The 22,543-nt window shown below is 39.3% G+C and overlaps 1 protein-coding gene across 3 annotated transcripts; it reads left to right on the forward strand.

Moving 5' to 3' along the window:
* Window positions 1-862: 862 nt before the first annotated feature.
* Window positions 863-22,447, forward strand: PRRG4 (proline rich and Gla domain 4). 3 transcript variants are annotated; one of them, XM_058688580.1, is made up of 6 exons: window positions 863-984; window positions 1,651-1,775; window positions 9,092-9,255; window positions 10,839-10,887; window positions 12,069-12,201; window positions 17,358-19,117. In XM_058688580.1, the coding sequence occupies exons 2-6, from the start codon at window positions 1,673-1,675 to the stop codon at window positions 17,590-17,592; spliced, it is 684 nt and encodes a 227-aa protein (XP_058544563.1). In that variant the 5' UTR covers window positions 863-984; window positions 1,651-1,672; the 3' UTR covers window positions 17,593-19,117. The 3 variants fall into 3 exon arrangements, with proteins under 3 accessions (XP_058544563.1, XP_058544564.1, XP_058544562.1); XM_058688581.1 differs by lacking the exons at window positions 863-984; window positions 17,358-19,117 and adding exons at window positions 1,021-1,311; window positions 21,864-22,447; XM_058688579.1 differs by lacking the exon at window positions 863-984 and adding an exon at window positions 1,032-1,311.
* The last annotated feature ends 96 nt before the right edge of the window (window positions 22,448-22,543 follow it).

Consider the following 22,543-nt stretch of genomic DNA (forward strand, 5'->3'; position numbering starts at 1 on the left):
CAGCCTGCTGCCTTCATTACTTGAGGCACCAATTCTCAAACGATTGGGTCTCTGGACGCTTTACACTCTATCAAGGGCCCTATAGAGCCTTTACTTATGTGAATTATATCTGATTATATCATATTACATGGTAAAACTGAGATATTTTCAAAATATTATTCCAAACCAAGACAACAAAGTGTACTTTTTTGTTGTTTCCTCGTAAACTCAAAGAAAAGTTCAAGAATTCAAGATGTTTTTGCTTTTGTTTTTTTTTAAATAATGAGGTTACAGTTATCCTGGCAGGTACGATCAAAGACAGCTAAATTACAGTACTGAGAACAAATTAACTTTATTAATCTCTATAGAAACGTACATGTGGATACTTAAACCTACTACCATAGAAAACACAGTAATATCCATACAGGCATTCTATTAGAGTGATGACACCATTCACGTCAAATGGCCTCTGGAAATTTCCGTTGTACAGTCGTGAGACAACGTAAGTGAAAAAGGCAAATCATGTCTTTTTACCCTAATGGAAATAGTTTTGACCTAGGAGACCCCTTGAAAGGATCTTAGAAACATCCCAAGACCTGGCGGACCACGATTTGAAAACCAATGCAATCGATTAGTTTTAAAGTCACTTCCCATTTCCTATTACTAGTGAAGTGTATTTTCTCTGGTGAATATTTTGTTTTCGTTCCCGGACCACCCTCTGAGAACCGCTGACCTAAAGTAACCACAAGACAGACCTCTAGCCCAGGGAAATCCAAAGCGACAAGCCCGCGGGATGCGCCGGGGGGCGCTCTGCTTACCACCGAGCACTTTTGAAAATGCCCCCTGAACTCGCAAGCAACGCCGGGTCTAGAAACCAGTCCAAAACCTGCCACCCGCGCGCCAAGGCGGGGCCAGAACTGGCTGCAGGCGGCCGGGCTCGCCCGAGGCTCCCGGCTGAAGCTGCGGCGGCTCGGGAAGCACCCGCGGATCGCCCGCCCGCCGCAGGTAGGCCGGCCCCCGGGGAGGAGGAGCGCGGCGGGTGCTCCCCAGGTAGCCGCCTCCGCCCTCCCTCTCCCACTGCTCTGCTCCGCGGCCTCTCGGGATCAAGGCAGGAACTTAACGCCGCGCGTCCCCGGACGCCCCTCCGCAGACCCCAGGCGCTTCCACGGCCCGAACGCGGAGGCCACTCCGGCCTTGAGGAGAGAGAGGCCGGGATTGTCGCCGAGATTTGGGGGTCGGGGACGCCGGGACGGAGGGTCTGGCGGCCGCAGGGACCACCCGCCGACGGGGCTTCGGCCCGGGAACTGCAGGAACATGCGCCCAGAGCCTCAGGTGCGGGGCCCGACGGCTTGGCTAGGGCCGGGAATGGGTTTCTCAGAGCGGGGCCCCCTCGGCGGACCGGGTCCGATTGGAACTGAAGGTAGAGGGCTGCCCGCGGCGACAGGTGTCCGCTCGGCAGTCGGCAGAGCCCCGGGGGCGCAGCATTTGTCACTAGGCGCTCTCGGAGCCGCTTTCCGGGCGCGGGTCGGGCCCGGGTGACCGAAACCCGAGAGCGGGGCGCAGTCGGGCGGTTGCTGGGAGCGCAGCAGGTGGGTGACTCAGTTCCCACGAAAACTCAAAGCGCTGAGCCAGGGGCTTTTTTGACTTTTTGCTGTTGTTATTTTGTTTCAGTTTGTTTGGCAGTTACCAGACTATGTTTACACTTCTGGTTTTTCTCAGCCAACTGCGCATAGTTACCTTCGCGTTTCCTCATTGCACAAGAAGTCCAAAGGAGTCTGGGCATGCTGGAGAAGAAGGTAAGCATGGCCTCCGTTCCGAGGAACCCCCCCCCCCCCGAAACCCGAGCCACGTATTACAGATCTCCAGCGAGAAAGTGTAGTCTTTGAAATTACATGCCCACATCAATCATAAAAAGCACCAAAATATCCCTTAGTTTAATTTGTGGTTTATTTGGCAATGTTGTGGTTATGTTGGGTACAATTTATACAAATTTATTTCTGTAGGTTACTTTTGATAAATATATATTTAAGACCTTGTTTGTGGTTCACTGAATGGAAAGCCTGTTTCACCTTCTGAAAATCAGTGAGTGCCGTTTTTCTAGATGAGGCTATGTGGTAATTATAATGAGCATAATTACTTGTTCTTCCTGGAAAGATGGACAGGGAGTCCAGGATCTAGTCTGGACTTGTGATGAGACCCTGGGCAAGTTACTTAACCCTTCTCCACTTGAATTTCTTCCTCTGTAAAATGATGGGAGTGGGGAGTAGAATGATCCCTGAGGTGCTTTTTGACATCATATTGTCTGATTATCTGGATGAAGTCAGATGGTTGTGGGAAGATTAGGCTTGGGGCTTGCTAACCTAGAATTTCATACCTTGCGGGTTCCAGGTCATAAACAGACTAGTTCCTGATCACATTTTAAAAGTCTATCTTAGAAAAAGCAGACAAGAGGGGTGCCTGGGTGGCTCAGTTGGTTAAGCCTTGGACTCTTGGTTTCCGCTCTCTTGGTTTAGGTGAGTCCAAGCCCCACATTGGACTCTGCGCAACAGTGAGGAGCCTACTTGGGATTCTCTCTCTCTCCCTCTCTTTCTGCCCCGCCCCCACTTGCACTGTCTCTGTCTCTCTCAAAATAAATAAACTTTAAAAAAAGAAAAGAAAAGCCAGAAAAGAAAAAAAAATTGGCTTCGGTTTCAGCATCCTTCTCTCTGCCTAGCCATTATGCTTCCCTACCCAGTGCCAATATTTTGGATCTACTTCTTTCTCTACACATTCCTGTCCCTTGTTCCTTCTCATCAGATCTAGTCTCAGCTCATTTTCATTTGGGAAGGATCTATTACACTAATACTCCTGGATAACTTATTAATGATTAATAAAGCTGAGTGTATTAAACCTTCCAGGAGGGTGTGTGTGTGTGTGTGTGTGCATGTGTGTGTGTGTGTGTGTGTGTGTGTGTGTGTATTTTAAGATAGGACATCTTAACCCAAAAGGATAGGTATCTTAACCCAAAGGAGTCAAACCCTAATAGCAGAATTCTAGGCAATGGATAAGCTAGCTAGTGAGTATAGGGACAGATTTTAGAAGGAGATCCTTCTCGGTGCCTCCCAAGTTACACCACATATGTAAGATTGAAGGTCTACACTCAGTGGGACCAGGCGCTGATCCCCAGTATGCTTTTGAGTATATTCATTCATTCACATAATACAGACATAAAAGACATTCTCAAGGACATCACAGACTATGGAAGGAATTTAGAGATCATACTCGAGTGCAGAAGACTGGAAATATCTGTGGGAAATGTAAACAAGGAATCCTGTATTTCTTAAGTTTATTTATTTATTTATTTATTGAGAGAGAGAGAGAGAGAGAGAGAGCGAGCGCATGTGGGGGAAGGGCAGAAAGAGAGGGAGAGAGAGAATCCCAAGCAGGCTCGGAGGTGTCAGTGTGGAGTGTGGAGCCCATTGTGGGGCTCAATCCCGTAAACCTCAAGACCACACCTGAGCTGAAATCAAGAGTCAGATGCTTAACCGATTGAGCCACCCAGGTGCCCCAAGGAATCCTATATATTTAAAGAGCTAATTTGTTCAGTTAGTAATCACTTTATTATCACATACTGTGTGCCAGGCCCAATGCTAGGTGCTGGAGATACAGCAGTGAAAGACTAGTCCCTGCCCTGGAAGACCTCTTCATCTGGCAAAGGGGGTAGGATGTAAAGAGATAATCTCCATAAGCTCTGTGACAGAGGTAGGGACAGAGAGCTCCAGAGAGAGGAAAGAGTAGCAGTAACTCTGTCTCTGGAGAGTTGTATGGCACAGAAGACAATAATAAGTGGTGATATGAAAAGTAACCAGGAAAATAAAGGACCTTCAGCTAAACTCTGATAAAGCCCAAGGGTGGAGTTGAAATGACTTAAAAGGAGTTTATTTAGAAAACATGGCATGAGAGAGGGAGAAGGAGAGAGGGAGCAAATAAAATCCCTGGGTTGGTGGGTTTGAAACATCGGAAAGCAGAGACAGCCTCTTAGGACAGCCTTAACTGGGAGAAATAAACATGGGAAGAGAACCTGAGGAGGGAAATACAAAAGTACTAAGGACCGCATATCCTCCAGCAATGGGCGGAGGGAAAATAGGAACTCTCACAGGAAGTCCCAAATGCCCCAGGACCAGGAGGTTTGCTTCTTTGGATAACAAACAAATTGACAGTTACATAGGACCCAAACAACAAAGCACAGTATTTCTCCTAAGATCAAAAGGGTGGCAGGAACAAGTTTAATGAAGCACTGAAAGTCTGAGGTCAACCACTGATGGAATCAGAACTTTCACACTCAGGGAAGTGGCAAACAGCAGCCCCTGGAGGCCATGTTTAATTTGGGGGTGAAGATTTTACTGGCATAAATATCATCCCAAGAACAATAAAAATGTTTATGATTCTCTCTTTCTTACTTTCCTTTCAAGTTGAAAGTAGTTCTATTGAATCCCATCTGGAGGGCACAGAGTATTTTTTTAAAAAAATTTTAATGTTATTTTATATTTGGGGGGGGGGGGGGTGTGCAAAGAGAGCCAGAGACAGAATTTGAAGGAGGCTCCAGGCTCCAAGCTGTCAGCACAGAACCAGATGTGGGGCTCAAACCCACAAGCCGTGGAATCATGACCTGAGCCAAAGTCAGACACTCAACCAACTGAGCCACCCAGTCGCCCATGGAGAGCAGAGTATTTTTATAATTCAAATAACCTGCTTGAAGGAAAGACCAACAGTGAGAAATTTGTGTTGCTTTCTTAGCCAATAAAATGTAAAGATCTAGCCACATCTGAGAAATAGCAATACAAAAGCAGATTTCTAATTCTCCATTCTAAAATTAGATTTCATGTAGTAAGTATAGCTAAGTTAGGCAGGCCATGAGTTACTTTATCACTGGTTTAGTATTTTAAACCTACAATAAACTGAGTAATACCAGATTATACCTATGAATTGTTTTAACTAGTAGAATTTAGGTCCAAGAGTTTCTTCCCAATATAGAAAAGTTGAGTTCATTCATTCATTTAGTAAAGTTTTTTGAGTGCCTTGTATGTGTCAGGAACTGCATGCCTACTTGAATGAAATTTTTTCTTCTAATGAGGGAAACAGTGGTAACAAGTAAGTGGGTAACACATATAAAACACCTGATGGTGATAAGTGCTATGGAGAAAAACAAAGTATAGTAAGGGACAGGGGAGTGCCAGAGGTGGGTGGGTGGGGATGGGAGTTAAGCTAACATTGAACAAAATCCTGAAGGAGATGGAAGAACAAACTGAAAGAAGAAAGTTCTGTTCAGGAGAAATAGCAAGTACAAAGGCGCAATGGAAGCCAGTGAAGCTACAACACAATGTTAAAAACAGACTGTAGGGAAGCAAGGCAACCCCTTCGAGGGCCAATGTAAGAATCCCTTGATGATGGTGACTTGGAAATTTTTTCATTTTGTCTCTATTTGGTAGTAGCATAAAATCTATAAGAAGACAAAGGAGAATAAAGAATAGAAAGATTTCATCATACTGGTTGCCTTTTAGAATATTTTTTTCTTTTCTTTTCCTTTTAGAGAGAGAACACGAGCAGGGGAGAGGGGCAGAGGAAGAGAAAATCCCAAGCAGGTTCCACACTCAGCACAGAGCCCAACTTGGGGCTCGATCCCATGACCCTGGGACCAGGATCTTAGCCAAAATCAAGAGTCCAACACTCATCTAGGGGCGCCTGAGTGGCTCAGTCGGTTGAGCGTCCAACTTTGGCTCAGGTCAGGATCTTGCAGTTTGTGAGTTTGAGCCCTGCATTGGGCTCTGTGCTGACATCTCAGAGCCTGGATCCTATTTCAGATTCTGTGTCTCCCTCTCTGTGGCCCCTTCCCTGCTCATGCCCTGTCTCTCTCTGTCTCTCAAAAATGAATAAACATTAAAAAAAATTTTTAAAAAAGGGAGTCCAACACTCATCTGACTGAGCCACCCATGCGTCCCTAGAATATTTCTGAAAACAGTTATCAACAGTGATTCCATTCTAGCTTCCCCACCACCCCAGTCCAAATAGCCCATACATGTTATTTATAACATAGATATGTATATGCTGGAATAGTGCAGGCAAATAGAAACATAATGTAAACCACATAAATAATTTAAAATTTTCTTTTTTTCTTTTCTTTTTTTTAATGTTTTTTCATTTTTGAGAGAGAGACAGAGCATAAGGCAAGAAGTGGCAGAGAGAGACACACACAAAGACTCTGAAGCAGGCTCCAGGCTCTGAGCTATCAGCAAATAGCCTGATGCAGGGGGCTGCAAGATCATGACCTGAGCCAAGGTCGGGACACTTAACCTACTGAGCCACCCAGGTGCCCCCAAAATTTAAAATTTTCTAATAACCATATTAAAAATGTAAAAATAATTGATAAAATTATATGTTTTTCATATATTTAATTTAAGCCATTATATCCTAAATGTCATTTCCAAATATAAGTAATATAAGACATTGATATATTTCACTTTTTTAATTAAGTCTTTCTTTTTTTTTTTTTTTTTTTTTTTTTATTTATTTTTGGGACAGAGAGAGACAGAGCATGAACAGGGGAGGGTCAGAGAGAGGGAGACACAGAATCGGAAACAGGCTCCAGGCTCCGAGCCATCAGCCCAGAGCCTGACGCGGGGCTCGATCTCACGGACCGCGAGATCGTGACCTGGCTGAAGTCGGACGCTTAACCGACTGCGCCACCCAGGCGCCCCAATTTTTTTTTTTTCAACATTTTTTATTTATTTTTTTGGGACAGAGAGAGACAGAGCATGAACGGGGGAGGGGCAGAGAGAGAGGGAGACACAGAATCGGAAACAGGCTCCAGGCTCCGAGCCATCAGCCCAGAGCCTGACGCGGGGCTCGAACTCACGGACCGCGAGATCGTGACCTGGCTGAAGTCGGACGCTTAACCGACTGCGCCACCCAGGCGCCCCATTTAATTAAGTCTTTCAAATCCAGTGTATATTTTACATTTATAGCACATCTCAATTCAAATTGGCCATAGTTCAGTTCTCAATAGCCATATGTGTGCCTAATGGCTATTGTATTGAACAAAATAGCTCTATAAGATTCAGACCTATTTGGAAAGGTGATTGATTAGTGGAAAAAAAATATCTTGGACAAGGTGTGACTGTTCTCAAGGGGCTAAGAATAAATGGCTAACCTGAGATCATTCACAAATCAATATTAATCTTTCAAGCCATGCTCTCTCATTAGTACTCAGTATTTCAGTTGCCCACTTTAATATATTCTTCTTTTATAGTAATGGTTAGCAGTGAGAAATACCAAATTCTTTTAAGCATTTGTTGTAGTTTTCAGTTTCTGAATTCCAGTCTTGGTAATGTGACCTGGAACAAGATTTCTTTTTTTTTTTTTTTAATGTTTATTATTTATAGTATGCATGAACACAGAAGGGAAGGGGCAGAGTCCCAAATAGGCTCCTCACTGTCAGTGCAGAGCCCCATGTGGACTTGATCTCAGGAATCGTGAGATCATGGCCTGAGTGGAAATCAAGAGTCAGTCACTTAACCGACTGAGCCACCCAGGTGCCCCAGGAGCAAGATATTTTAAGCATTCTTTGTGTGATACCAGAATGAGTTTAAAGTTTGTGGGTTTTTAAAATACTGCCATGGTGGGACATTTTGGTTTTGTGTCAACCTATGCTAAACTCTATCGTGTTTACCATTTACCTTCCCAGAAAAGATAGAGGGAGTCTTATAAAGTATTGGAGACACATATTTGGAGGGTAGGTAGAAGGAACTAATTCTTTAGGAGGGGCTGAATGTCTTTTTTTTTTTTAACGTTTATTTATTTTTAAGAGAGAAACAGAGAGAGACAGAGCACAAGCGAGGGAGGGGCAGAGAGAGGAGAGAGAGGGAGACACAGATACCAAAGCAGTCTCCAGGCTTGAGCTGACAGCAGCCAGCCCAACATGAGGCTTGAACTCACAAACCATGAGATCATAACCTGAGCCACCCAGGCGTCCTGGGGCTGAATGTCTTTTAATTAATCTTATAATTAACCTATAATTTTATTAACTTAGAAGTTTAAAATTTTATAAGTTTTTAGTATAAACTTGCTCTAAAATTTTTAATATATTGGGATGCCTGGATAGCTCAGTTGGTTGGGCATCCGACTTTGGCTCAAGTCATGATCTCACACTTTGTGAGTTTGAGTCCTACGTTGGGCTCTGTGCTGACAGCTCAGAGCCTGAAGCTTGCTTCAGATTCTGTGTCTCCCTCTCTCTCTCTTCCCCTCCCCTGCTCGTGCTCCATCTCTCTCAAAAGTAAATAAACATTAAATTTTTCTTTTAATTAGGGGCACCTGGGTGGCTCAATCACTTGAACATCCAACTTTGGCTCAGATTATAATCTCACAGTTCATGGGTTTAAACCCCAAATCAGGCTCTGTGCCAACAGCTCAGAGCCTGGAGCCTGCTTTGGACTCTGTGTCTCCCTCTCTGTCTCTTCCCCTTCCCTGCTCTCTCTCTCTCTCTCAAAAATAAATAAACATTTTAAAAATTTTTAATTAAAAAATTAATATAAATGTATGAATTTATAATTTTAAAACATAAAAAGATCTTAGTAATAATTTAGTTCATTTTCCAATTTTACAAATGAAGAAATAGCAAACCAGAGATGTAAGTGACTATCCCAGGATACACAGCCAATAGCTAAGCCAAATCAAAACCGAGAATCTCTGTCTTCTCTTAGTCCAATACTCTGTCCATGACACCAAACTAATTTTTCTCAGTCAAGATAATAGGGAGCCAACCCTTTAGAAGTAGAATAGTCTGACCTGTCATTTCTTGGAAATGTTATTATCTGGAGGGAAAAGTGATATTTAAATAATTTTCATTTATGCTAATAATTTGGGCATAAATCAAAATTATACTTATGCTAGTATATGTATTTCATATTTAACAGAAATTATTTTTACTGATGAGATTTCTTTTTGTCAGGACTTAAAACCATACAAGAAAATTTGGTATAATCTTACATCAAGAGAATTATTCACTTTTCCACAGTTAAAACAGAAATCTTCTGCCCTATTTTTATCAACCTTTGAAATCTTTCTATTTCTTTATTAGTCTTCACATCAAAAGAAGAAGCAAACCTTTTCATACGTAGACACCTCCTATACAATAGATTTGATTTGGAGCTCTTCACGCCCGGTGACCTAGAAAGAGAGTGCATAGAAGAACTTTGTAATTATGAGGAAGCCAGAGAAATTTTTGTGGATGAAGACAAAACGGTAATTTGGTTGATAATGTTAATTGACTGGAAATTATTATTATTAAATGATACTTAAAGTGTCACTCTCAGTCATCAGAGATTTTATGGTTAAAATAAAATCAAGATTGTATACCTGTTACCCCTCTTTACTTCTTTAAAATGATAATTAAGCTATTTAAACTTGGTTTTTATGTTTGACTAAATGGGCTTGTAGTAATTAGCAAGTTGTCAATTATGCTGTGATTTTGTGTGTTTAATGTTTATTATATTCAAAAACAATTATAAGGCAGAGTGAATTAAATTTTAAGATATTATTTGAGTTAGTTCTCGGACTCTTAGTTAGCTTCAATCATTCTAGACTCAGAAATTTTCCTATCAGTGACCTTATCTTTTCTGATTACTGTTATGAATTAACAATCTATTATGTCAACTGCTCTGCCAAAGACTGAAGATACAAAATATATAGTCTCTGCATTCAGGAGTTTATTGTTTGGTATATCTGTGTAATTCAAGGGAAAAAACTTTCAGAAGTTCTCCCTTTTTAAAATTTATTTTGAAGGAGGTGGGGAGGGACAAAGAGGGAGAATCCCAAGCAGGCTCTACACTGTCATTGCAGATCCCGACTCAGGGTTCGATCTCATAAACCGTGAGATCATGAACTGAGCCAAAATCAAGAGTCAGACACTCAACTGACTGAGCCACCCACATGCCCCCTAGACGTTCTCCTTTAAAATAGAATTAAATCCTATCTATTAATCTTGGAACAGTACAAAAAAAAAATGGACAGCACTATCCCTGTATAACCTGGCACATTCTTAAAGAATGTTAAGTGATCCAAATTCTTTACTTTTGTAAATTAAATAACAGCTCCTTTTTCCCTTCCTCAAGAGTCCTGTTTTACTCTTTGGTCAATAAGAGCTCCAGGTATCCTTCAAATGCAGGTATTAATGGAACTTAGTTCCTTTTTCTTCTAAAATTGCTCCCAGCCTCTCATTCCCCACTGATATCTGCCACATCTTTTGGAGAAGGAAAACAAAGTCTGTACTTTGTAGTTGTGCCTGTTGAAATTTTATTCTGTTTGTCACAAACCCATTGAATGATTTTATCATGGTTCCTTAAAATCTGCTTCATTCTCTCAGGAAACACTGAACTTACAGAATCTCAAGGATGTCTTTCTCAATCAATATCTTTCAATAAAATCTAGCAAACTTAGGGCCCACCTAGCACAGAAAAGTTCAGACTCCTTTTCAAACTTGGTAATGGGTCCACGGTTTCAGCTCCCACCTTTGGTGCTGTCACCGACTCACTGATAGTTTCACCTGATGCCTGAGTGGGGACTCTGAGCAGGTGAAGGGAGAACGGCAGGGTACAGCAGTGGGGAGCTGGCACGGCCAGTAATCCCCTGACCAATTTCAGAGTTGGGAGAAACAGTGGTGGGTAGTAGTGCTTTAGTTAGAATGAGTCACACCCTCTAGCTTGAATAAACTGGTATCTTACCTGTGCCACATGCCAAGAATTTACCACCCCTGTGTGGGTCATTGGGACCAAATGAAATGATAATAAAACAATGAAATAAACTTGGCATGTTTGCTTTTCTCTTAGGTGGCATTTTGGCAAGAATATTCCATCAAAGGACCAACCACAAAATCAAGTAAGGCAAGAATAGACCAAATTTAATGTTTTTCCCACCCTCTCTCTATTATAATACATTTTAGTTTCATTGTTTGAGTTTGGTTGTTGCTCAACATACATACCTTGTAAACCCAGGGAAGATTTCTCAATTATACACTGGGCTATCTAAGACAGAGGAAGCCGTGTTCATCTTTACACACTGAAAATCAAGTTTGGTGAGATACTAGGGAAATGAGATAATAGGCTTAAAGGTGTTTTAAACAACTCAGCTAAGTCGAGACTTGCACAGAATAAAAGTAGGACTCCATTAGTTCCAAGTAGTAAGCTATTTTAATGTTTTTTTCTCTTTCACCATTGCAAGTGAGTGGAATACTTCTGCTACTAGGTGAATTAAGAGTATTAGAATTCAGTAACTTCTACAGAAGGGAGATCCTTTATTTTATCTATATTTATCATTTGTAGCTGCTTTTTAGTCAAGTCTTCTTTGCCAACTCTTTCATTCCCCTCAGGTAGAGCCCCAGCTCTGAGGAGACTTTATTACATTGCTATGCTAGTGTTTCTTACTACATTTATCTGTGTATTTAATACTGAAATGTGCCTAGTTAGATAAAGAATGTTTTGTTTTGTATTTTTTTAAGTTTATTTACTTATTTAGTAATCTCTACACGCAACATGGGGCTTGAACTCATGACCCCGAGATCAGGAGCCACCTGTTCTTCCAACTTGGCCAGCCAGGCACCCTAGAATATGTTTAGTCTTAAATACTATTAATTTAATATGATCTATTTGAAGTAAATGAGGGGCACCTGGGTGGCTCAGTTGGCTGAGCATCCAACTCTTGATTTCGGCTCAGGTTGTGATCCTAGGGTCAAGGGATTGAGCCCCATGTTGGGCTCCATGCTGAGTGTGGAGCCTGCTTGGGATTCTCTCTCTGTCTCTGGAAATAAAGAAATAAACTTAAAAAAAAATTAAATAAATGAAAATATAACTAGGACTTTTAGGAAGTGCCATTTACAAATTTTTCAGGTCATGTCGCTAACACAAAGACTTTTTAGAAAAATCAATATTATTAGATGCTTAATAGAATGTTTAGATCCAGTGTTAAATTTATTGAAATCATAGGTAGTGCTTTCCAGTTAGTATATATTTTTAATGATTTTAAAATATTAAATAAATATTAACTAAATGACTTCTCTTAAGATGGCAACAGAGAAAAAATTGATGTCATGGGCCTTCTGACTGGATTAATTGCTGCTGGAGTATTTTTGGTTATTTTTGGATTACTTGGTTACTATCTTTGTATCACCAAGTGTAACAGGCAACAATATCCAGGGTAAGTACCATGTAAAAATATTTAATTCACTATTATACATTCTATATTGTTATTTTATTAAAAACATTTTTGTAATGTTTATTTATTTTGAGAAAGAGAGAGTGTAAGCATGGGAGGGACCTAGAAAGGCGGGGAGAGAGAATCCCGAGCAGACTCTGCACTGCCAGAGCAAAGCCCGATGCAGGGCTTGATCCCACGAACCACAAGATCATGACCTGAGCTGAAACCAAGAATCAGATGCTTAACCAAGTGAGCCACCCAGGCACTCCTCTATGTCGTTATTTTTAAATGGATAAAAGTGGCTGCCTGTTTTTTTTAAGTAAATTTTTTATTTTGGAATAACTTTAGATATACAGGAAAGTTGCCAAGATAATGCAGAGTTTTCCCATCCTTCATCCAGTTTCTCTCATTGTTAACATCTCACATCTCACACTCCCAGAGAACATTTGTAAAACAAACAAACCAATACCGGTATGTTACTGTTAACTAAACTTTAGACCTTATTCACATTTCACCAATTTTGCCATTCATGTCCTCTTTCTGCTCTAGGACACAGTCAAGATACCACACTGCATTTAGTTGACATGTCCCTCTGGTCTCCTCTAGTCTGTGACAGTGGTTTGGTTGCCTAATTTAACACTTACATAAACAATCTATTGACGCTATTTCCAAGGTCCTTCAAAAGAATATAAGAGAATTCACAAGTGTCAACTTGAGTGTTTAATATTTCCTTCTCAAGCAGGAGGCAGATACCAGTGTCCTCACATTGTTTCCAGAAGCAAGAAGTCCCATCATTTACTCCGAGTCCCAGTATGAGCAGATCTAGCCATGTGGCTACCCAATGAAATCAGTGTAACTAGTTTTAAATTCAAACATTTTATTGATATTTTAAATAAAAATGAATGAAATAAAATGGTTACCACTTGAAGATAATAGCACATTAATAAAGCTTCATAAGGCTTCATAAAAGCCATAATTGTCTAGATAATAGAATCTCAGCATCCTCATAAAAATGAAAAGTTATTCTCCTCTATATTATCTCTATTACCTTCTCAGTAAGTGTGGATGAGTAAGTGTAACAATAACCTCATTTAAAAAAAAAAGTACTAAGTGCTAAACAGGCTATTTGAAATTGATGCTTACATATCCCTATTCACACTTTCAAAATCTATGAAAAGCTCATGACCATGACCAGGTGATGAAAGAGTTATGCAAATGGTGGTGATGGTTGAATAACATTGTGAATATAATTAATGCCACTAAGTTGCAACACTTAAAAATGGTTAAAAATGGCAAATTTTATGTTATATATATTTTGCCACAATAAAAATTTTTTCTTCATTGTAAGTTAAGAGTTTAGGACAACAAATGTGGAATTAGGATTCATCTACTGGAGAATAAAAACTAAAGCCATGGGGTGCCTGGCTGACTCAGGTTGATAAAGCATGTGACTGTTGATCTCAGGATCATGACTTTGAGCCCCACGTTGGACATAAATATTACTTAAAAAAAAACTGAAGCCACGAGAGTAGGCAAATATTCTAAGTGTGATGAAAAGACAGATGGAGGACAGAGCCTTCAAGGATGCCCACAACAAAGGTGCAGAAAGAGAGTGGAGGACAGGGGCAACATATATTGTAATTCCATCCCCAAGCTGGAATTCCTGAACAGCTCCCTGAGGCATTAACATGACCTGTGCGCATGGACAAAAGAGTTTGTCAGAGAGCTCTGTAAATCCTGGAAAATTTTGAGAAACGAGAGAAAGTAAGGAAGAACTTACTTAATTCTTCTTAAGCCACTATCTTTTAAGCTGAGAGACTTTTATTAATTTACCTTATTTAATATAGAAAATGAGCAAGGTCTTTCCATTTTCTAGGACTTTTGACTAATATTTTATTCAGGGTGGCTTTCTCCACAAGTAGGGGAGGGAGTCCTGTAAACTCACAGGCTAATGAAGATACAGGCAAAATTGACTATGGAGACTCTTCTTGCCTTTTATCTTTCTTTTCCAACCCATTCATAATGTCTTTCCCAAAAAGTTCGTGTATACCCTCACGTTTAATAATTGCACTCAAGGTCTGTGATAGCCTAGCCATTATTCAGTGTCCTCATGCATGGCGTTTTCTTCTCTTTTGTTTTTCTTCATCTTTCTACTTTCTGCACCACTACATCTTCTTTCTTACCTTATGCTTTTTTTTTTTCCTCTGAAATCTTGTAGCTTCTTCCCTGCTTTAGGTTAGAAGCAGAATACAAAGGTAGCAAAGTAGTGCTATTATTGTGTATGTTTTCTGTGTATGTTGTTGTAAAATTTAAAAACCCTGAATATCTCTTATTTTATTTTTTAAAGTTTATTTATTTATTGAAGTAATCTCTATACCCACCATGGGGGCTTGAACTCTTGACTTAGAGATCAAGAGGTCCTATGCTCTACTGACTGAGCCCTCCAGGCACCCGTAATATCTCTTTATTTTGTATTTTTGAATGTTTATCCATTTTTGAGAGAGAGAAAAAGAGCACAAGGGGGGAGGGGGAGGCAGAGAGGGAGACAGAGGCTCTGAAGTGGGTTCCATGCTGACAGCACAGAGCCCGACACAGGGCTCAAACTCAAGAACTGCAAGATCAAGACAAATAAAGTTGCTTCCTGGAAAGAAAAAAAAAACAAAACTGCAAGATCATGACCTGAGCCAAAGTCCGATGCTCAGCCGAGTCACCCAGGTGCCCATCTCGTATTTTGAAAGCAATATTAGTGAGGTGCCTGGCTAGCTCAGTCCATAGAGTGTGTGGAGTCTTGATCTTGGGGTTGTGAGTTCAAGCTCCACGTTGGGTATAGAGATTACTAAGAATAAATAAATAAACTTTAAAAAATCATAAAAAAATAAAAGTAGGATTAGTTATTAATGTTAGTGTAGTATAATGCTATACAGTTCACACATCAGTTTTACATCTGTTTTCTCACTTTGATCCCCAGAGCAACTTTTTGAATTTTAGGGGACATTAAAAACTAGGTTTATGAGATATTCTCTTATTTGGGGATTAACTTTTAAACACTTACTAAAGTACTTTTCATCTATTATCCCAAGAAATTCTTCTAGCAGAGTTATTTGTTCTCTTTCTGTATTTCACAAGTCTGGAAGTGGGGGAAGGGTGAGGAAATATTTGAGAAAGAAAAAAGTAAAAAATAAGATTATTGTCAGAAAAGTTGTCTCATTCCTCTGTCCAAACATGCCAAGAAATGGGAAATAAGATCTTTTCATTTCTTAGTTCCTGTATTTTATGGGGAAAAATGGGCATAAGATGATGTCAGTTTATTTGAAATGTTATTGGTGCATACTTTCTGATATGAATCATTTAAGATGTATATAAGAAATCACTGTGTAGATTATTTAATAATTTTTATATTGTCTCTTATATCTTTAAAGTTTGTTTGTTTTGTGAGAAAGAGAGAGAGGGCATGAGCATGTACACTCATGCACAAGCAGGAGTGGGGCAGAGACAGAGGGAAAGAGAGAATCCCAAGCAGGCTCCATGCTGTCATCTCAGAGCCCAATGTGGGCTCAAACCCATGAACTGTGAGATCATGACCTGAGTCGAAATCAAGAGCCTTACATGTAACCAACTAAGCCACCCATGTGCCTCTGTCCCTATATCTTAAAATTTGAAAGTAGACATGGAAAATTTTATTTGTTCAAATAAAACACTTGTCTCTCCTATTCTCTGTCAGCAAACAAATAGAACTTTTGGTCATAAGCTAATGAAGGTGGCAAGTGACTAGCCTACCATGACTATGTTCCAGATTTCTGGCAGAGGAGGAATTGTGTGGAGCCCTCTAAGTAAGCTTGTGATGGATGCTCTCAGTCACCCCCAGCTAACTGAAAGGCTAGTCATCCTGTCTCCTTCCCTCTAGTTTCATATCTCATTATTACCTCCAAGGAAAAGGTGTTCCAAGGTGCAAATTGACTGCCTTGGTTTGGAAAAGTTTCCAGTATTTTGCATCTGCTTAACTCTTGTTAGGAAGAATATTGTAAATATTGTCTAGAAGTTGGGGATTAACCTATGAATTCTAACTATCTTATCAGCCATAGCTCTATGAACTTGATTTACACATTAAGTGCTTCATGTACAGCCCACTTCACAGTCTAAACCAATAAATTTACTAATGTTTAAATTATAATTGGTAATTCAATAGTGAGAAGTGAAAACAAAGGTTCATAACACCAGACCTGTGTTGCATATTAATTTTCATTGGCTGGTGTAGCTGACAAAGTTTTGTGAAAATGGTGGGGCTTGAACTAGGCCATATTTTTTAAAATTGTTGGTCTTAGGTCAATGGAGTGCGGAAAAGACAATAATCTGAGAAAGCAAACAATGCCAGTGAAAGCACAGAGGCAGGACAGAGAATTCATTGCACATAGTACTTTCGCAAGAGCAAAAAGCTGTAAAAAATAAGGTGAGGCCAGGATAAGGGAGGCTCTAAAAAGGAGGCATGGAGTTGAACTTGACTCAGTGGAAAGTAGGCTTCAGGTTACACTTTTGCAGAGAAGAGGGACATGACAGAAGTGCTGTTTAGGAGGAATGGACCAGGCAGCAGGACTGCAGGGGCAATAGGAGAGAGACAGGCATCACCTGTTGTGATTATCTCTGTGACATCACTTCCCTTGGCTTGGAGTAATGCTGCCTTTCAACAAGAAAGGATTTGGTTTCACAACATATTTTGAGAAAGTTCTCTGTCAGGAGTGGGAGAAAAAGGGAATTAGTATGTTTTGAGCCCTTATTATAGTGTTCCAGACACTGCTTAGATACTTTAAATATGACATCTTTCTGAATCCACACAATACAACTCTGTTGAGGTAGCTATTATTATCCACATTTTATTGAGGGGGAAACTGAGTTAGATTACTTGCCTTTGGTCACGTAGCTATGAAATGATAGGATCCAGTTTCATACCTGTGTCTGACTCCAAAACGCTTGCTCTTTCATCAGAGTTTATGTGTAAAATAAAACTGTTGTTATAGTAATAACAACAACTTTTATGAAAAGTTCAACTTGTGATAAGCTTTTGATCAACTTTTATCAACATAGTCATTTGGGTTTTATAATATTGCCATTTTAACCTAAAATGCTGCCTTTCTAGATCTAACCACAGTCTCTCTGTTTAGTTCTTCAGCCACCTATGTAAGAAGGGGCCGGCACACTCCCTCCATCATTTTCAGAAGATCTGAGGAGGCTGCCTTGACTCCATCACCACCTTCCGTAGAGGACGCAGGATTACCTTCTTATGAACAGGCAGTGGCACTGACCAGAAAACACAATGTTTCCCCACCGCCACCATACCCCGGGCCAGCAAAAGGGTTTCGAGTATTTAAAAAGTCTATGTCACTCCCATCTCACTAAGCCCATCATGGTGGAAAAGGAGATTCCTGTTATTTGAATGCTTTGTTTTCCCTGAACCAAAGAGACATGTCATATCAGCCCTTTATGACAAACTCTAAGGAGCAAAGAAAGAATAAGCATGTGTACCACACCACAGAAGTTCTGTTGGCATCTTGGACCTGAACTTGATCATTATCAGCTTGATAAGAAACTTTGATTCCATGTCTTTGCAGTAAAGAAGAGAGCACTTTTTTGTTTATTTTAATGGTTCAAAAACTCTCTTATGGATGCCATAGCTAGAACTAGTAAATATCCTTTGTACAGATAAAGGTTATAGATTTCTTGCATTGAATATAAAAAAAAATGATTTCGGATCAGTAGATTACCAAAGTCAGCATATTGGACTCACCCTTTATTAGGATTTCTTTTTGGTTGGAAATACTTTACAAAATTTGATACTTCAGTATAAATTGGTGGCCTTAATCACTGGGTTTTACATTTTAAATAATTGCATAGTATTGAACCATAATTTGTAGGTTTTAGTTGTTAACAATTGCTGTCAGTCATGTTTTGCTATGGGGAGTAGGGAGTAATTTAAAGAAAAATCAGTTGCTAGAGAGTTAGTTCTTCAGAGGGTATAGGGTTGCAATGGCAAGGATTTGCAAGGGCTGTAATACTGTCAAATAAATACATAGGCTTCAAATCTAGGAGTGACTAGAACTTGATAAAGTTGCCCATTCTACTGACATATCCATTTTCATTGCTAAATTATCTATGTATCACTATATATAATTATTTATCTTGAAAATGTGTTGAAGTTTATAAATAATAGTTTGAGAACATAGAAAATTTAATTTACTTTTCTGCTATTAAAATAATGCTGACTAAGGGGCGCCTGGGTGGCTCAGTTGTTTGAGTGTCTGACTTCGGCTCAGGTTGTGATCTCACAGTTCGTGGGTTTGAGATCCACATCGAGCTCACTGCTATCAGCATGGAGCCTGCTTTGGATCCTCTGTCTCCCTCTCTCTCTGCTCCTCCCTGCTTTGCTCTCTCTCAAAAATAAACATTTAAAAAAATAAAATAATCTTTTAAAAAATAATAATAATAATACCGACTAAAGTTATCAACAACCCCTTGTACCTCTTAATGTCTAGACCCAAAACACCATAAGTAATCGTTTTAACCTATACTTTTTGTCTCTTCTTCTAATTGTAGATATGACTAGTCTTCCTTAAGAATGTAGTAGAATATAAACTATAAACCTCTGGAGTGAGTGTGTTTGCACACATTTATGTAAGTGGGTGTGGATGTAAATGTGAATTTGTTTTCTCTTTGCAGGAACTTAAGAAATAACATACTCCTGGCAAATAAAATGGAAAATTCTGTTCTTTTTGTTTTGCTAGGCATTGCATTTTCCAATTATTTAAGACCATGTGTAAAATTGTATTTTGTTTTATAATTTTTACAGAAGTGAAACTAAAACCCACATGTATTTGGTAATTCCTTCCAATTAAATGTTTACAAAGTATAAATTATCATTACAATATGTGTGTGTGAGTGTATATGTCTCTCTTTTAAGACAACATGATCTTAAGGCGGATATAAGCAAGACCTTAATCATTTCAGACTGCAACCACTTTATCCTTCTAGATTATGGGGTCTCTTTAGTTGCTTGGCACAAAGAAATCATCTAGCAAAATTTAAGTATAATTTAAAATTTTTTTTCAACGTTTTTTATTTATTTTTGGGACAGAGAGAGACAGAGCATGAACGGGGGAGGGGCAGAGAGAGAGGGAGACACAGAATCGGAAACAGGCTCCAGGCTCCGAGCCATCAGCCCAGAGCCTGACGCGGGGCTCGAACTCACGGACCGCGAGATCGTGACCTGACTGAAGTCGGACGCTTAACCGACTGCGCCACCCAGGCACCCCAATTTAGGTATAATTTTAAAAAGTAGTCTTTTTACTTTTTTATTTTTATTTTTTTAATATGAAATTTATTGTCAGTTGGTTTCCATACAACACCCAGTGTTCATCCCAACAGGTGCCCTTCTCAATGCCCATCACCCACCCTCCCTCCCTCCCACTCCCCATCAGCCCTCAGTTTATTCTCAATTTTTAAGAGTATTTTTATTTTTTTAAAGATTTTATTTTTAAGTAATCTCTACACCCACTGTGGGGTTCAAACTCACAGCCCCAAGATCAAGAGTTGTATGCTCCACAAACTGAGCCAGCCAGGCACCCCAGGAAAAGAAGTCTTAAAAATTTTTTTAATCTTTATTTTACATAGGTTCCATGCCCAACGTGAGGCTTGAACTCACCACCTTGAGATCAAGAGTCACATGCTCCACTGACTGAGCCAGCCAGGTACCCCAAAAGTAGTCTCTTTAGAGCGTCCTACATTACCTATAAAAATTTTACCATTATGGGGCACCTGGCTGGCTTAGTCAGTAGAACATGCAAGTCTTGATCTGGAGGTCATGAGTTTGAGCCCCACATTTGGTGTAGAGATTATTTTTAAAAAAAAGAAAATTACTATTAATCATACCTTGACTTCCCATAGGTACTTTTCTGATGTAACTTTGCACTTTGCCCTTATTTTAATTTTCTTTAAAATGTCAGAGGCAGGGGCACCTGGGTGGCTCAGTCAGTTAAGTATCCAAATTCAGCTCAGGTCATGATCTCATGGTTTGTGAGTTCGAGCCCCACATCGGGCTCTGTGCTGACAGTTTAGAGCCTGGAGCCTGTTTAGGATTTTGTGTCTCCCTCTCTCTCTGCCCCTCCTCCACTCACACTCTGTCTCTGTCTCTGTCTCAAAAATAAACATAAATAAATAAATAAAATAAGAACTTTAAAAAAAATAAAATAAAATGTCAGAGGCAAATTCTACTTTGCTCATTTTGTAGCAGTCAGACTGAGGTGTAGAAGGATAACTTGCCCTAAATCTAACATGTTGGTGAGAGCTAGGTTTAGAAAGGGCAAGCACACTTTTCCAGGCCCATCTCATACCTATAGAATTATGCTGTCTCAAATTACAAAGAACAGGGACCTTATTACTTAATTCTAGTTCTGTATGAAAAATTGATGACCATTTGTCATATATACGTAAGTGTATATAGGTATATGTATATGTATGTGTCTAGAATTGCATTGTCTCAAATTATGAAAAACAAGGATCTTATTACTTAATACTAAGTCTGTATGAGAAATTTATGAGCATTTGTCATATATGTCATACATATGTCATACATAAACATATATAAGTACATATATTACACATATGTGTACATATTCTCACACACATGTATTTCTTAGGATGAATAGAAATATAAGACAGGCACCTGGCTGGCCCAGTCAGAGGAGCATGCCTCTCTTAATCTCAGGGTCATAAATTCAAGCCCCACATTGGGTATACAGATTATTTAAATAAATAAACTTTTAAAAGAAAAGAAAAATATAAGATAAGATGTATCTCTTATTGAATCATAATTTGAAATATTCCTTGAACTTGTTTACTACCACTGACACACGAGAGTCTAATTGCAAATCTAACTTCAGAAACTATGACAACCCCTCTCTCCCAGCAGTAGCCTAGATTTGTTATATGCCATCATTTAGGGTAAAACTGTTGCTCTAACTTGAATTAATCTAGAATTCATCACTAAGGTTGTGAAATCCCTGGTATTTGTAAAACATCCAATGTTGAGCTCATAATGCTTTATACAAAGGAAAATGTGGTATGAGACTACACCAAAATAAAATGCTTCTGCACAGCAAAAGAAACCATCAACGAAACAAAAAGACAACCCACTGAATGGGAGATATTTGCAAATGATACATCCAACAAGGAATTAATATCCAAAATATATAAAGAGCTTATACAACTCAACACTGAACAAACAATCCAATTTAAAAGTGGGAAGAAGAACTGAACAGACATTTTTCCAAAGAAGACATACAGATGGAAAACAGACACGTGAAAAGATGCTCAAAATCTCTAGCCATCAGGGAAATGCAAATCAAAACCACAATGAGATATCACCTTATACTTGTCAGAATGGCTAGTATCAAAAAAGACAAGAAATAAGTGTTGGCAAGGATGTGGAAAAAAAGGAACCTCATGGACTTTTCGTGGGGAATGTAAATTAGTACAGACACTGTAGAAAAGAGTATAGAGGTTCCTCGAAAAAGTAAAGATAAAAAACCTTATGATCCAGTAATTCTACTACTGTGTATTTACCCAAAGGAAATGAAAACACTAATTCAGAAAGATAACACTATGTTTTATTGCAGAATTGTTTACAATCGCCAAGACATGGAAGCAACACAAGTGTCCATCAACAGATGGGTAAAGAAGATGTGGCATACATATAATGGAGTATCACTCAGCCATAAAAAAAAGAATGAGATCTTGCTACTTATGACAACATGGATGGGCCTAGAGGGTATTCTGCTAAATAAGTCACACAGAGAAAGACAAATACCAGATGATTTCACATATAGGTAGAATCTAAGAAACAAACAAACAAAATGAACAAACAAACAGACCCTTAAATGCAGAGAACAGATTGATGGCTGCCAGAGGGAAGGTGGGTGGGGAGATGGGATGAAATAGATAAAAGGGATTAAAAGGTATAAACTTCTGGTTATAAAATAAATAAGTCACAGGGATGAAAAGTACAGCACAGGAAATATAGTCAATAATATTTTAAACATTGGTGACAGATGGGGACTACCTTTATCATGGTTAGCACTGAATAATGTACAGAATTGTTGAACATATGTTGTACCTGACACTAATATAACATTGTATATTAATTCCATAACTGGTAACTGCTTATAATAGAAAAATATCTTAATATAAAATTATTGGCATATATTTCTCTCATTCAGCAGTCTGAATTCTTGTAGTACTTTGGGTAGTGGATTTTTTTTTGTTTGATCTGTTTTATTTGTGCTTCTTCCCCAAGAAA

The sequence above is a fragment of the Neofelis nebulosa genome, chromosome 10, assembly GCF_028018385.1.
Source record: "Neofelis nebulosa isolate mNeoNeb1 chromosome 10, mNeoNeb1.pri, whole genome shotgun sequence".
In the NCBI taxonomy this organism is placed as follows: domain Eukaryota; kingdom Metazoa; phylum Chordata; class Mammalia; order Carnivora; family Felidae; genus Neofelis; species Neofelis nebulosa.